Here is a 14241-nt window from a genome sequence, read left to right as displayed (position 1 = left end):
AACTCTTACTTAAATCTGATTTTTAATCAATCCCAGGACTTTAAGGACGTAAAGTAAATACTCGCGTACTTCAAATTCAGATATGTTGTACATCATACACAACTGGCAATTCCAACAATTATGAAACAACAAGCTTTCATAAAATCCCAAATGTATACGAAATAAGTAAACAATTCCAAGAATATTTAATTCAATTTTTTATTTTCAGCATCAATCATATTCCACACTCGCTCGCACTTGTTTCCGTACTTCCATATGAACTTTTCATATCTCCTACATAAAAAATAAACATGATGCTTAAAGAGCAAGATGAGGATGCGGTAGCAATATTAATTCCTTTTGTATTTTTCTCATAAGAATCTCTTGCTTTAAGCTAAAACTGTTGTTTCGTTTACATTTCACATTCAATATTATCCTCTTGTAGACATTCATCTTGTATCTTATTCGTGTCTTGCTATGTATACATTTATGCAAGTATTCACTCAAGTTTTCTTCCTTTTTATTTCTGTACTTTGCATTTCTATTCGTTTTATTTTTCGTCAATTTTCTTCTCTTCTCTTCTCATGAGACGTAACAGCTGCGTTATGGGAGGCTTAATCTCTGTGTGTATCATAAAAAGTTTGAGTTGGGATTTGAATTAGTGATCCGTCTAACTGCAAGAAAGTATGCAGTAGTGTTTATATTGACTGAATTTGATGGTATTCTCATGAAATTCTCTATAGAGGATGCATCTGACACTTGCTTGCCCCCAAGAGCCAGACATTATTAATAAATTGTAGAAATCATGTTCTTTCAACTGTTCCGAACAACACAGTTTGTTCGCTACGTCGTTATATTAACGTTAAGGTGTAATATTGCCCAAATGATACTGTGACGGGTGATTTAGATCCATTACAAGGCTTTGGTCATTTTAAATTTGGGAATATAAATTAGCAATCGAGCATCAGCGTTAGGACTAGCTTCAGGCGACATTCATATCAAGGAGGTCATGGATTCCATATAATCTGTGCAGCCATTGAGTTATTAAGTAAGTAAGCCATGGAGCCGTATTATGCCGCTCGAGGTTTTCATACAAATTTCAAGAAATTGCAGTTTTAACATTAGTGTCTGATCCTTACTCCTTGAATTCTCAAAAACTCTTATTCCTGCAATTCCACAACTGAATAAAAACTAAATCTTGCAAACTTTTCTCAACTTAAACAGTAAGATTTGCAAAAAAATGCTCAACATTCTTTAAAAGATCAACTTTTATAATTCCTACATTACATCACGTGAAGTGACGTGTACTTTAAGTTTAAAATTGAAGTTTAAAGATTGTTTTAAAAATTATGACAATTTAGTTAAAGTTTTTACAACTCTTTTTCATTCACAGAAGTTACACAAAAACTAAACTTAATCGTGTAGTTTTTAGAACATCCAACCCGAGCAACACATCCAACAAAGCTCTTTTCCCTAAACTGCAAAAAGCATGCTTTCATGTCACAAAAAGACCAATACGGTACCTAAAAGCGGTCTCTTTGTCTGTTAGCGTAGGTTAATAGGTTTTTGGACGTTAACAGCGTTAATAGCGGACTTGTGTAGCTCGGGCATAAATCTCGTCATCAACTTAGACCGAAAACTTTTATTTCAATTTTTTAAATGTTTCTTTATTCTCGAAGGATGAGATTTTAATGTCATAGTATTACCCAGTATTACCTTGACAGTAACTCAGTTGGTAAACATGAACAGATGTAATTCATTCAGATCAAAATTAATTTTTTATTTTCTCATAGGAATTTTTATGGAAGCAAATGTGCTTCAGTTTGTTTTTAGAAAAAAAAAGTTATTTTTATGTGGAATGGAGTTTGATAGAAAATAAAAAGCTGTTTTAGAAAATGAGATTTTTCATTTTATTGAGCTGCACTTTGCTATAAAATTAAAACTTAATGTGCATTAATTTTATGTATTTTGCGAATTTTATTATATCCACTAGTAGCTCTTAAACTCTTAATGCTAGTGAGATTCTAACTGTAGCGCAAATTCAATGAAATCCAGCCTTATCCGATCGACACACTTTTTCATGGTGGTCAGATAGCGGCTACAGGGCATCCAATTGCCAATTTTTATTTCGGTTAACATGACGTCATGTAGTAGCCACTTGAATGTCTTGAATAACTTGTTCCGATTGGGTTAGACCACGGTTAAGTTGGCCTGAAACCGGGCCATGTCTACGATATGCGCTTTCTGGCGTAGAAATTGGACAGAAATATGCCAGAATCTCTATTTTTCCATAATTAGAAAAGAATTTCTGAACGACACAAATTCCTGATCCTACACGGAGCTTTGAAGCTCAGATTAAGACAGGTGTTAATGAAATAGGTTTAGGAGAGCATTAAAGTTCCAAAGCTAAGCCTTCTTCATTTGTGCTGCTCAAATTGGAATTAGAAAATAGAAAGTTTCAAACAATCCATTAGTAAACCACATTTCATGATTAATAATGTAAATTATATGAAATAAAACCTTAATCATTTTGTTTTCTCTGCTCATACAGTTCTCGACTCATAATCGAGTTCAGCTCATGCATTATAAATATTATGTTCTTTGAATAATTCTCATCTCATCTGAACATTTGAATTCAATTCTCAAATAATTTTAAAAATTTAAGCATTAGCATTCTTTGAAGTTCTTTATTTCAATTCTCATATTTTTAATCTTCATTCAGTATTCTGAAAAGCAGTCTGATTATCATCAATTTACTAACTTTTTATCTTGATTTGTGAATAATTAATGATGACTTATTTTTGACTTTGTTTCTTTTGCGCATAATGGAAGTCATTCATATACCCAGTAACCATAAGATTCAAATGTCAGTATTAAGCATGGTAATAACTAAGGATAACTTCATCTAGAATAGTTTGCAGTAACCATAACATCACACTGTGTTTGCTAGGGTACCGGTAAGTTGCCGTATTAACGGTAGCACACTAAATAGCGTAGACAATATGATGGCTGATTTTGACCCATTTTTATGGCAAGAAATTCGGCATCGCCGCATTATGCCGCTCGGGTAAACTTTTAATGGGCTATTAATAGTTATGGTTACTGGAAGAGTAAAGGAAGTCGATTTTTATGATACTTTATTTTGAAAATTTAAAGACAATTTCATGAAACCCCTTGGAAGCACAATATCAATTTTCAGATATCCATCAATTGCAGACGTCCCCAAATAATTTAAATAATTTAAGAAAATTTATTTGTGTAAACTTCCATCCATAAAAAGCTCTGTTTGAGACAAAAATGAATAAATACATCAATCTAATGGAAACTCTGCAAACAAATTCAGCATCTTAATAGAATCAGAAGTATCTCAATCAAATCGTACTTGTTTTGCTCTTAGCATTTATTTTCGATTTTATTCAGTTTTTTGGGGACATTCACATGTTACTGAGTCCATAAAATTGAGCTTTATCTACTTCCTGCATGTTCTTGCCCTATCTTAGATATGATATTGCTTAAAGTCTTAGTAAAGAGAATGATTTAATGAATTTCAAACATATTCCAGCAAGTCAAATGTTGGACATAACAAGTCAACGACCCTAATCTCATCCAAATGTTTACCTTCAATGCTCAACCTGTTTACAGAAGAGAATTGATTGAGAATTTTATAAATTATTATTTGATGATGTTTATTTTCCTTTTTTGCAGATTATTTGTTTCTTATTCTATCCAATATGTCGACAATAATGGACAATAAGAGACAAAATTCTCATGGCAAGTGCTTAAGACAGAAGTTTTGAGTCAAAATGGATTGAAAATTCAAAAATGCTTATTGCTGAATTTTTCTGACATTAAAAATTTGAAGTCAATGTTAAGGGCTTTAATAATCTGGTAAAATGGACTTAATTTGTTCTGATGTTTGCGATAATTGTTTAATAATGGTTATAGACATGTTTTTGAGTAGACCATAGGACAGTCAAATATATTTTTGGTGTAATTATGGAGAAGGAAGTTAAGGAAAGTTGGCATTAAATCAAGCGACACAAAGTAGTCGAAGTCCAAAAGACTCTGAACTCTTCGTTCCTTGCAAATGTTTGCCAAAACTTAATTCTAAGTTTCTCTTAATACAGGCTAAAATTAAGATGCATTAAGATGTAAAAGGCAAACAAATCTGAAAGAACTTTACAGTTATTTGACTAAATTAAAATGCATTAGAAAATTAAGTAATCTGTTGAGAATACTTTTGCCAACAGTCATTTTATATTCAAACTGTATGAATCTTCATATAGTTGATTTTTCCTTTCATAGTTGTTGACCTCTTCATATAAATATTCAGTCTGCTTTTGAACTTCGAAGAATAAACATCACTTTTATTTCAATCTATTTCAAGCTTTCTTGAATCACATTTATCAATGAATAAGTAGGTATTATAAGTTTTACACATTATCCGAATCATTTTTCAATTTCATCTTTGTGTCCATCCACAATTCGTCCTAACTTCACCCAAATTTTCTATAGATGAAATACAATAAGAATTTACAATCTGTGACTTGCAAAGACCTTTTCCTCTTCCAACAAAACTTTTTGTTAGCTTTTCATTGGGCATATCCAAGCTATTATGCACTGTGAATGTATTCAGATCATCACTTTTTAGACTCTTGGCTTTCATTTCACGGTAAATTAATATTATGTGCCAAGTCCATAAATGTTAATATTCAACTTTAATGGATGATCTAGAAAACAACTTTAAATACATAAATGAAGAACCAAACTAAACAAAATTTCTGAGAATAAATATCTCGTTCAAAATTCTTGACGATTTTCAGAGAAAATAACTTGGAGAAAAGTAAACAGCAAGCTTTCATTTTGATGGATGGAAATGAAAAAAAAAATCTGTCATTAAAATGATTGAAGCTATGCTAAGGATTTTGAGAGTACATTGAGAAGTGGATGTTTTGAATAAAGAAACGAAATGGAAAGTAGAATCAGGTTGATATGAAGTTTCTCTAGTAAGCTATGCATGGAGTTGCTTTAAACTAGAGTCAACTTTTTCAGTAATAAGTCAGAATCTGCTTCGAACTCTGTTTTAATATTTTGTTAACTTTTTAATGGTCTGGTTGCTGAGGATTGGGTGACTGTATGACATACCCGAGCGACACAAATGATAAAAGCTCCACAACGGAACTTTAAAGGCTCCGCTTAACCTCTCTTATTTACATAAAATGGAAGCTGTTTATTTTTGGTAGCAATATGGACGCCAATATGGCTTCTTCTTCATCTGTGTCGCTCGGGATTGTAGTCTGGAATTTCCTAATTACTGTTCATTGACACAGCAATTTTGGGTTTCATACACGACAGGTATTTTCCAAGTATTTTATTGAGAAATGCTTCAAAAATTCACTTTGAATTCTGTAGACAGCATTGTTGTCAAAATTGTGATTCGGGTTCCAATATAAGCTGCTTGACAAAGTTTTCCCATCCATTAAAGAATTAAAACACCCTCAACCCATTCTTGACTAAATAAATAATTGAAATAATTTTCAAATGCTTCAATTTTGCTACATTCTTAGTACCTACTTCAGCAATTTTAAAAGCATTTCAGCATAAAATTAGCTTAGTTGAAGATTCTAAAAGTGAGCACGTAATTCTGTTCTTAGAAAAAAATCTCAACAATTTTACTCGAAAAGAAAATCAGAATTTCCAATGAAAAATTATAAACGGAAGGAGAAAGAAGGGATTCGTGGAATTCTTTCGAAGTTTTGTAAAAGCTACACATTTTTGAGAGTAAATTTTCAAATATTTTTGAATTTAAGATTGGGTTTTGGGTGATTTCTTTGGTATTTGCAAGTAGTCTAGTCAGGGATTGTAGATGATTCGGAATTTTAATGGAAAACTCGTCATGGTTTCTTACAGAATTTAAATTGACATCCAGCATTAATTCTTAAAGACAATTCTTGTTGATCTTTAATCATAGAAGCATTGAAACTATTCAAAATTGAACAAATTCTCTTAAACATTCATCAGCTTATCTAAAATCCCGAGCTACACAAAAAGGCTTTACATCGGAGCTTTAAAAGCTGTTCTAAGTCCCATTTATTCCCGAGCGACATAAATGAAAAAGGATTCACCAAGAAACTTAAAAGGCTCAGCTTACGCTTATCACTAAATTAACCATAATCACTAAAAGGAGGACTTCTAAATTTAGCAGCCATGTGAATTTCACACAAAGGATCTCACAGAGGTAGCTTCCATTTGGTGCTAATAAAATAGTTTTCACAGAATCTTAAAAGCTCCATGACCGAGCTTTTTTCATCCTGTGTCGCTCGGGATTCTTTAAAAACTAATTTCAACTGTGAACTTCCAAAATAAATCCAATCAAAGTTAATTCCCCGTGTAATTCCATCTGCATATTCACTTCAAAAGACACACAGCTTAATAACGTTGACTAAAATATTCATTGCATCTTGATTGCACCTCATTGCATCCTAAGCAAGCGTTAAGAAAGAACTTACATTATCCAACTTCTCATAAAAATAATTCCTTAAATTTTATGGCATGTAGGAACATAAAATTCTGTTTAAATTAAACCGTGAGCTTTAAAATTCTGAATAACAGCACTTGAAGTAATGACTTCATTTTTTATTTATTCATCAAACTATCTCCTTTTTTTTCACTAAAACTCAAACTTGTTGCTTATTATTTTTCATCCTTTTTTCTAATTTATTCTCATTATTTTCAGCACTTCCAAAAATCAATTAAGCAACTTTTTTCATCCATCCACAAAAAATTCACAAAATTTCACTTTAAATCCCAGTAAAACAATCACAAATTCATGCCCGCGCGATGGAGCTACTCAAACTTTACATCTACACTCGACGGCTCCCGTTTAGAGTCTGAGATGTGAACGTCTCATCTCCGTATCTCCAAAAAAAAAAAAATAGAAAATAAATTCCAACAAGTACACGAGTACAATGACAACAACATTGCCATTCGACATGTAAATCATGTGCCGTTGATGGTAAATGCCTGATTGTACAGTACTATTGACCACAAATTGCAATCACGATTTCACACCTGAATGGAACTAACAATTAATTCAAATTTATTCAAAATAATGGACAGGACACAAAAAAGAGAGCTTTTATATCTCAATAACAATTCAGGATGCCTGCTATGTATTTTTTGCAACAGGTGAGGAACAATCATGCGCGATTGCCATCATCTAATATCATCTTCGTGATGCTGTCGGGGATGTCTTCCGTCCTTTTCCAGCATCCACTGTTTACAAATCGAGAACTTTGTTTACTGTCCCAAATGTGCATGTGTGTGTAAGCTTGCCACATGCTTTTGGTCGCTGATAAGAAGAAATGCTTTTTGTAAGGATATGAAGACGTTTATTAAAAGGTTGTGGCATGCACGTGTACATCTACTTATAAAGTGTGCAATAATGCGAGGAAATTTTCATTTTTTTCTTCCTTCCTTTAAAGCTTAATGTGGATGACGGGGTCATAACATTAATATTAAATAAGATTTCTGTTCTTGTGCTGTACTTTGGTGTTTATTCTTTTTTTGCCGCTGGGCTAATTATGCTGCAATTATCGTTCATTAAATGTTAATGGTGAGGAAAAGTTAAGAGTTTTATGGAAGTCAACATTGAAGCTTGTTATTCAATTTGTTGCTTTGAGATTTTAAGGATACATGGGAATTGTTCTGGATGTTAGATATGTTTAAGAGCAACTTAAGAGCTGTTTGTTCATCCTGGGTAGTTATTAGGTGTGAAGGTGTGTGATCAAGTTCTGAAAAGAAATCTTCCTGACTTGGACATGCCTTAAATTTAGTGATTGCAATTTTTTGTCAATTGTGGAATCTAAGCAGCATGGAATGAATTTTTTTGAGCTATAAATAGAAGAATCTGTCAGTGTGAGAATAAGGCCACTCTGGCTTAGTGGTTAGACAACAAACCAGTTATCTGTTTGACTCTTGAGAGTACGTCGGTTCCATTCTCATCAGAGATCAGAGATCATTTCATTGAATGCTGCCAAAATGGCAAGAGCTTTCCCAATGCTTACGATGGTTCATCTATATTCAGGTTTGATTATGTATCCAGCAGCTATGCGGATCGAATAATTAGAAAATAAAGAGAAGCTATCAAGCGGGATCGATTCTTAATTAGAATTTCTAATTATCCTTACCGATTAATTTCCCTGTAGACAATACCCTGACTCGAGGTACACAAATTAATAAGGCTCCACCAAGAAGCATTTAAGGCTCAAAGCTCATTTATTAAAACCAGATGGAACCCGCCTCTGTATGCCAACCATATGGCTGTCACATATTCATATTGCTCGAGTGGTCAATACTGAAATATGAATCAACTGGAAAGGGACATTAAAACACAAGAATTTAAACCTGTATCAGCCAAGAATAACCGTTTTTAATAAATCTTTATTAATATAAGACTCTAAGCCCTGACAAAAATGATTAAGTCAACAACTTTAATAAATGCATCCTTTTCATAACTTTGATTTTGTACAATAAAATTGGTCAATAAAATAAAATCGATTCGGAAGACAATACCTTCTTAAGGCACCAATCAACAATTTATCCATAACATTTACTTATATTCCTTATTTAATGCACGTCCAATGACCATTCGACGAATTTCACTTGTTCCAGCACCAATTTCATAAAGTTTAGCATCTCTCAGGAATCTGCCGGTTGGGAAGTCATTGATGTATCCATTTCCACCCAAAATTTGAATAGCATCAAGACAGACTTGTGTTGCCTTTTCAGCACAATATAAAATGACACCAGCACAGTCTTTGGGATTAGCCTTGCCTTGGTCACATGCTCTAGCGACATTATATAAGTAACTTCTGCATGCATTTAATGTCGTGTACATATCAGCCAATTTTCCTTGAATCAATTGGAATTCACCAATTCTAACACCAAATTGCTTTCTTTGATGAGCATAGTCGAAGGCAACATCACATGCTGCTTGCATTAATCCAACTGGACCAGCTGTCAAAACCATTCTTTCATAGTCTAATCCACTCATTAAGACATAAACTCCCTTTTCTGTTTTTCCCAAAACATTCTCAACTGGAACTTTGCAGTCTTGGAAAATCAATTCTCCTGTACTTGATCCACGAATTCCAAGTTTGTCTAATTTTGGTCCAGTGCTGAATCCTTCAAATCCTCTTTCAACAATAAATGCCGTAATTCCATGTTGTGGTGATACTTTTGTGTTTGTCTTAGCATAGACGACAATAACATCAGCATCTGGTCCGTTTGTGATCCAAAACTTGCTTCCATTAAGGATATAATGATTTCCATCCTTTTCAGCCTTTAATTTCATTGAAACAACATCTGATCCACTTCCAGTTTCTGACATAGCCAAAGCACCAATATGCTCACCTGAGCACAATTTTGGCAGGTACTTAAGTTTCTGTTCCTCACTTCCATTTCTGTGAATTTGATTGACACACAAGTTTGAATGTGCGCCATATGAAAGTGAGATGGCACCAGATGCTCTTGAAAGTTCTTCATTGATGATGCAGTGATCGAGGTATGTGCCTCCAGTTCCTGTAAAGTAGGGGAAATGATTAGTATTATTTTAATTTTCCAGAAAATTTAGATAAGTCTAAAGATTTAACTTAAATCTCAGGATTTAAAAATTAATCCAAGGATTAAAATCAAAGATCCAGTAAGAGAACTTACCTCCATATTCAGGCTTAGCTGTGATTCCCAAAAATCCCATTTCACCGAGTTTCTTCCAGAAGTTCCTCAAGTCTTTGAATTCATTATTTTTGTCGATTTCCTGAGCAAATGGAGCGAGTTCTTTTTGTGCGAAATTGAAGACTGTTTGACGTAGCTACGAATATCAGCACAAAGTATAATTATAGAACAAACTTATCATTAGAAACCTAATCAAAGAAATTTACTTACAGCACTTTGATCTTCTGTTAGGCCGAAAAATGCATCGTCAATCGGATAATGTGTCAGAGAACGAACGCTCATGGACTTAATGCTGACATTTTTAAGCAATTTTGTAGCTGTTCTCAACATTTTTGTGGATTTTTATAAAATTAGTTAATCTCACTTGTTGCAAGTTTTTTATCCGATTCGCAAGTTTTTTTCTGCGTTTTTTCACAAGGGATAGGCAGTGTAATAGACAGAGACTGATGGACATCGATTCATAGCAGAATATTAAGAAATGTATTTTATCCGTTAATAACGGATAAATTTTGAATTCAAAAATGTTAAGAGATGCAGAAGGAGAAGCATAAAATTTAAATTTCCAATGAACGTTAAATATTAAATGTTCAATAATTTATTCATTTTGGATAAAACAGTACTTAAATTAAGCTTAAACCATGGCAAAACCAGAAAATTAAATTAATTAGCTGAATGATCATTGAAAAACTCCAACCAAAGAGTGCTTCGACAAACAAATTTTTCATCTCTGGATTTATTTGCGTTTCGGATTTCTTCAAGGTATGTTATTAATATGATAAGAAATTTAGGTAATTTATTAGTGAAAAATAACCGGCTTTTTCTGTCTCCAGGACCATTGAATCAGTCACTAAACGTACGTAAAATGGCTGATGAAGTAAAGGCCGCACAGGAAGCAGCTCCTGGTGGCGACACAATTTTTGGTAAAATTTTGCGCAAAGAAATTCCTTGTAATTTTATTTATGAGGACGATCAATGCGTTGCATTTCATGATGTTAGTCCACAAGCTCCTGTGCACTACCTTGTGATTCCAAAGAAGCCTATTCAGCAATTGTCAAAAGCTGGAGAGGAGGATGAACAACTTTTGGGACATTTACTTTTGGCAGGAAAAAAGGTAAGCTGGATGTTTTGTTTATTTGGAGTATTAATTTAGTGATTCGTTTAGGTTGCTGAAAATCTTGGTCTCAACAATGGATATCGTGTAGTTATTAACGACGGAAAGCTTGGAGCTCAATCTGTCTATCATTTACATCTTCATTTCTTGTCAAATCGCCAAATGGGATGGCCACCAGGCTAAAATGCATTTTTTTTCTATTGTATGAAAGTTGCATGTATCTTTGAGTACATGACTAAATAAAAACTTTTGTTCCTTAAACATTAAATTACAGTTTTAACGTATTTTGATTTTTTGAAATTTCAGAATTTTTAGAACAAAAATTTAAATTTCAGATTTCCGTTAAGTTTAGTACAAAGATACATAATTAATTAAAGTACATATCAGACGAAAAAGAATATTATCATAAACATACCGGCATACTACTAAACCTTTGTTTATTAACATATTTAGGTATGGTCGATTAAAGAAGGTTTTACTGTAATATTTTTGCAATTCGCAAAAAGACTTGTGATCCTTAGTAAACAAATAATTAAACTGGATTATCACAGTCAATAGACAATTATTTATATTTAGTCTGATTAATAGCACCTCCGACGATAGAATCATGTTGAAGTTTCTGGTGAGTTAATGCAATTAACATGTTTTTTGGACATTATTATGCAACTTCTTCTTCATCACAAAGAAATCTATTTTTAAAAATCAATATAATTAAATTTCAGATAACTCTCGGCTTAGGCGTTTACTCTGGAATGTATATAGCACAAAATTATGATGTACCAAAGGTAGATGATCCACAGAGAGTATATGAAAAGTTTATGGCATTTCTGGATGATCAAAAGAAAACTGCTGAAGATCTCAAGAAGAAAGTCGACAAATAAAGAACTGAATGCTGGATATTCAAAATTAAAAGCATGCATTTGATTATAACATTAATGATAATATGATTCGATTGTGTCTGGTATCACGTTAATTATTTATTGTGGACTAAATCATTCTCAAAAAAATAAATGTTTATTTTCGAAAAATAACGGTCGAATTTTATTTGAATTTTTCCATCCAAAATTTTCATTTGTTTTGACCATAAAAATATCCTTTTTTAAAAATATTATGTTAGAGCTGATTTACAGCTACAGAATGAATCCATTTCTTTTAAAAACACTTATAGCACAATTATTAAAGTTGAAAAATCTCAGATCAAGCAAGGTACGTATTGAATATCCTGTGGAAAATCTTAATTATTTATTATCATTTTCAGCTAGCTTATGTCGGCGTAGGAGTATACACAGGCATGTATATAGCACAGAATTATGATGTACCAAAAGTTACTGATCCAGCGAGCTTAGTTCAAAAGATTGTGGAAATATTTGAAGAGGACATTAAAAAGAAATAATTAAATTTACCCAATAAAGTTTAGATTTTATTGTAATTTGTTAATAAATGTTAAATAAATTATAATTTATAGTTCATGTAAACAATAATCCACCGTCACTGAATTCTGTAATAGAAAATTGATAATTTAATTAACACTTTCAGTCACAAATTTAACTTAATTCTCTTACCTAGTCTACTTTGTGGCTCCGCAAATGCCAGCCAATCTGATGCATGTGTTGGCAGCAATCCCATCGAATGACACTTGTATAGCGCTAGTCCAATGTTTACTAAATTTCCCAAAAAGAAGACAAACTTTTGAAGAGTTATGTTCTGGATCAATTCAAAACTTTTGAATGTAGCACCAGTTGTGAATATTGCTTTTAATGGTCTGATCAAGGACATACCGACCATCATAATTGGAAAAATTGAGATCGAATTACCGGCCATATACATAATTAACAAGTTCATTGGAATCTAAAAGGAAATTTAATGAGATCCAGTAAAGATAAATAATGATCCAGAATAGAAAATATTATCACTTACTCCTTTAATTGGACCTAAAGCTACGTCCCAAGATTTCTTTGTAATCAACTGATTTTGATCTGTATCACGTGCCACTTCATTGTGTGACTGAGCTGCTGACAAGTTGAATCCAGGAGGAACTGCGAGATCCGACTTTGGTCTTAAAAATGTGTTTTTAATGAAATTAACAGTTTTACAGAATATATTTAATGAAACTTACTTGGTATTGAACTCAAGGCTCCATTTAAATTTCTTTGCTGACGACTTAGACATGATTAACTTAATTAATGAATTTTTTTTCTTTTTAATGATAATTTAGAAAATAATTTTTTTGCGATTCGCAATTTCGAATTTAATGTTTTGTAATTTCGAATTTTCGAAAGTCGTTACATGCGATTCGCTGTTCCTTACAAATCTCTTGTTTTGAAAAAACATTGATAATAATTTCGTGCATTTTTAAGCAGTTAATTAAACTTAATAAAGTCTAAAATGTTGTCACTCACACGTCAAATTTTGCCAAAAACAAGGTAAGCATGGAGAATCACATGAAATATTTTTAAAAATCTAGAAATTTCCATGAAAATTATTATGCAATAAATCATCAAAATAACTTACATTGATTACAGAGGATTGGCTGCTTTAACAACCGTTCGCAACAAGGTAACATTGCCAGAATTGCCATATGATTATGCAGCTCTTGAACCAGTCGTTTGCCGTGAAATCATGGAGGTAAATATTTGTGTAAAATTAGACGCAAAAAAGCCGAAAACAAGTAAGAAGAATAAATCTATTTTAAACAGCTCCATCACTCAAAACATCATCAAGCCTATGTAACAAACTTTAATGCAGCAAAGGAACAATTGGATGAAGCAGTTGCAAAGAATGATGCTAATAAAATCATTGCATTACAAGGTGCATTAAGATTTAACGGTGGTGGACACATCAATCACTCAATTTTCTGGAAAAATCTCACACCTGAACGTACAACACCATCAGATGCTCTCCAAAAGGCAATTATTAAGGATTTCAAATCACTCGATAACTTAAAGGCTGAATTGAAAGTCGCCGCTATTGGAGTTCAAGGAAGTGGATGGGCATGGCTTGGACTTAACAAAAAGACTGGAAACTTGCAAGTTGTTCAATGTCCAAATCAAGATCCGCTTGCAGCTACAACCGGCTTAGTTCCATTGTTCGGAATTGATGTTTGGGAACATGCTTACTATCTCCAATACAAAAATCTTAGACCAAATTATGTTGAAGCACTTTTTGACATCATCAACTGGAATGACGTTTCAGAAAGATTCTCATCAGCTTAAATCCAAATTGCGTGAGTTAATTATATTATAAAAACAATTGAGATGTGCGAATCGCAAGTCAAGATTTGATTCAGATTGAATAAAAAGCTAAGTTTAATAACAAAAAAAAAAGTTTCCCAATTAAGCAGTTTATGAACTATTTTGATTCCTTATCCTTAACAGGTGTTTGCCTAACGTACCAAAAATTACAAAAAATAATAGATT

General features: G+C 32.7%; 4 protein-coding genes and 1 long non-coding RNA gene across 5 annotated transcripts; 3 read left to right on the top strand and 2 right to left on the bottom strand.

The window, feature by feature from the left end:
- Window positions 1-8378: 8378 nt before the first annotated feature.
- LOC139096818 (isovaleryl-CoA dehydrogenase, mitochondrial-like) lies at window positions 8379-10115 on the bottom strand. Its single transcript, XM_070648574.1, has 3 exons — window positions 9925-10115; window positions 9697-9850; window positions 8379-9561 (listed from the first exon to the last, which is right to left on the bottom strand). The coding sequence occupies exons 1-3, from the start codon at window positions 10042-10044 to the stop codon at window positions 8591-8593; spliced, it is 1245 nt and encodes a 414-aa protein (XP_070504675.1). The 5' UTR covers window positions 10045-10115; the 3' UTR covers window positions 8379-8590.
- A 314-nt stretch (window positions 10116-10429) lies between these two features.
- On the top strand, window positions 10430-11093 carry LOC139096819 (adenosine 5'-monophosphoramidase HINT1-like). The gene is made up of 3 exons (XM_070648575.1): window positions 10430-10473; window positions 10545-10825; window positions 10877-11093. The coding sequence occupies exons 2-3, from the start codon at window positions 10577-10579 to the stop codon at window positions 11006-11008; spliced, it is 381 nt and encodes a 126-aa protein (XP_070504676.1). The 5' UTR covers window positions 10430-10473; window positions 10545-10576; the 3' UTR covers window positions 11009-11093.
- A 798-nt stretch (window positions 11094-11891) lies between these two features.
- On the top strand, window positions 11892-12306 carry LOC139096821 (uncharacterized). Its single transcript, XR_011545003.1, has 2 exons — window positions 11892-12031; window positions 12084-12306. It is a non-coding gene; the product is annotated as an uncharacterized lncRNA (long non-coding RNA).
- On the bottom strand, window positions 12219-13062 carry LOC139096820 (ER membrane protein complex subunit 4-like). Its single transcript, XM_070648577.1, has 4 exons — window positions 12942-13062; window positions 12743-12881; window positions 12388-12673; window positions 12219-12323 (listed from the first exon to the last, which is right to left on the bottom strand). The coding sequence occupies exons 1-4, from the start codon at window positions 12992-12994 to the stop codon at window positions 12292-12294; spliced, it is 510 nt and encodes a 169-aa protein (XP_070504678.1). The 5' UTR covers window positions 12995-13062; the 3' UTR covers window positions 12219-12291.
- Window positions 13063-13100: 38 nt separating this feature from the next.
- LOC139096817 (superoxide dismutase [Mn], mitochondrial-like) lies at window positions 13101-14157 on the top strand. The gene is made up of 3 exons (XM_070648573.1): window positions 13101-13248; window positions 13348-13450; window positions 13522-14157. The coding sequence occupies exons 1-3, from the start codon at window positions 13211-13213 to the stop codon at window positions 14035-14037; spliced, it is 657 nt and encodes a 218-aa protein (XP_070504674.1). The 5' UTR covers window positions 13101-13210; the 3' UTR covers window positions 14038-14157.
- The last annotated feature ends 84 nt before the right edge of the window (window positions 14158-14241 follow it).

The sequence above is a fragment of the Chironomus tepperi genome, unplaced genomic scaffold (genome assembly GCF_022539635.2).
Source record: "Chironomus tepperi strain 1889 unplaced genomic scaffold, CSIRO-AGI_Ctep_v1 contig_407, whole genome shotgun sequence".
Classification (NCBI taxonomy): Eukaryota; Metazoa; Arthropoda; class Insecta; order Diptera; family Chironomidae; genus Chironomus; species Chironomus tepperi.
Note: the sequence above shows the minus strand (reverse complement) of the source record. Positions and strands in the feature narration are given on the sequence as shown.

Excerpts from the sequence above, each read along its gene's own strand:
- LOC139096818 (XM_070648574.1), bottom strand. The coding sequence starts at position 10,044 with ATGTTGAGAACAGCTACAAAATTGCTTAAAAATGTCAGCATTAAGTCC. Across the intron at positions 9,851-9,924 it reads TAACAGAAGATCAAAGTGCT|CTACGTCAAACAGTCTTCAA; the intron begins GTAAGTAAATTT and ends TGATATTCGTAG. Across the intron at positions 9,562-9,696 it reads AGCTAAGCCTGAATATGGAG|GAACTGGAGGCACATACCTC; the intron begins GTAAGTTCTCTT and ends CCTACTTTACAG.
- LOC139096819 (XM_070648575.1), top strand. The coding sequence starts at position 10,577 with ATGGCTGATGAAGTAAAGGCCGCACAGGAAGCAGCTCCTGGTGGCGAC. Across the intron at positions 10,826-10,876 it reads TACTTTTGGCAGGAAAAAAG|GTTGCTGAAAATCTTGGTCT; the intron begins GTAAGCTGGATG and ends TGATTCGTTTAG.
- LOC139096820 (XM_070648577.1), bottom strand. The coding sequence starts at position 12,994 with ATGTCTAAGTCGTCAGCAAAGAAATTTAAATGGAGCCTTGAGTTCAAT. Across the intron at positions 12,674-12,742 it reads CTTTAGGTCCAATTAAAGGA|ATTCCAATGAACTTGTTAAT; the intron begins GTAAGTGATAAT and ends ATTTCCTTTTAG. Across the intron at positions 12,324-12,387 it reads GGAGCCACAAAGTAGACTAG|AATTCAGTGACGGTGGATTA; the intron begins GTAAGAGAATTA and ends TTTCTATTACAG.
- LOC139096817 (XM_070648573.1), top strand. The coding sequence starts at position 13,211 with ATGTTGTCACTCACACGTCAAATTTTGCCAAAAACAAG. Across the intron at positions 13,249-13,347 it reads CAAATTTTGCCAAAAACAAG|AGGATTGGCTGCTTTAACAA; the intron begins GTAAGCATGGAG and ends CATTGATTACAG. Across the intron at positions 13,451-13,521 it reads TTTGCCGTGAAATCATGGAG|CTCCATCACTCAAAACATCA; the intron begins GTAAATATTTGT and ends TATTTTAAACAG.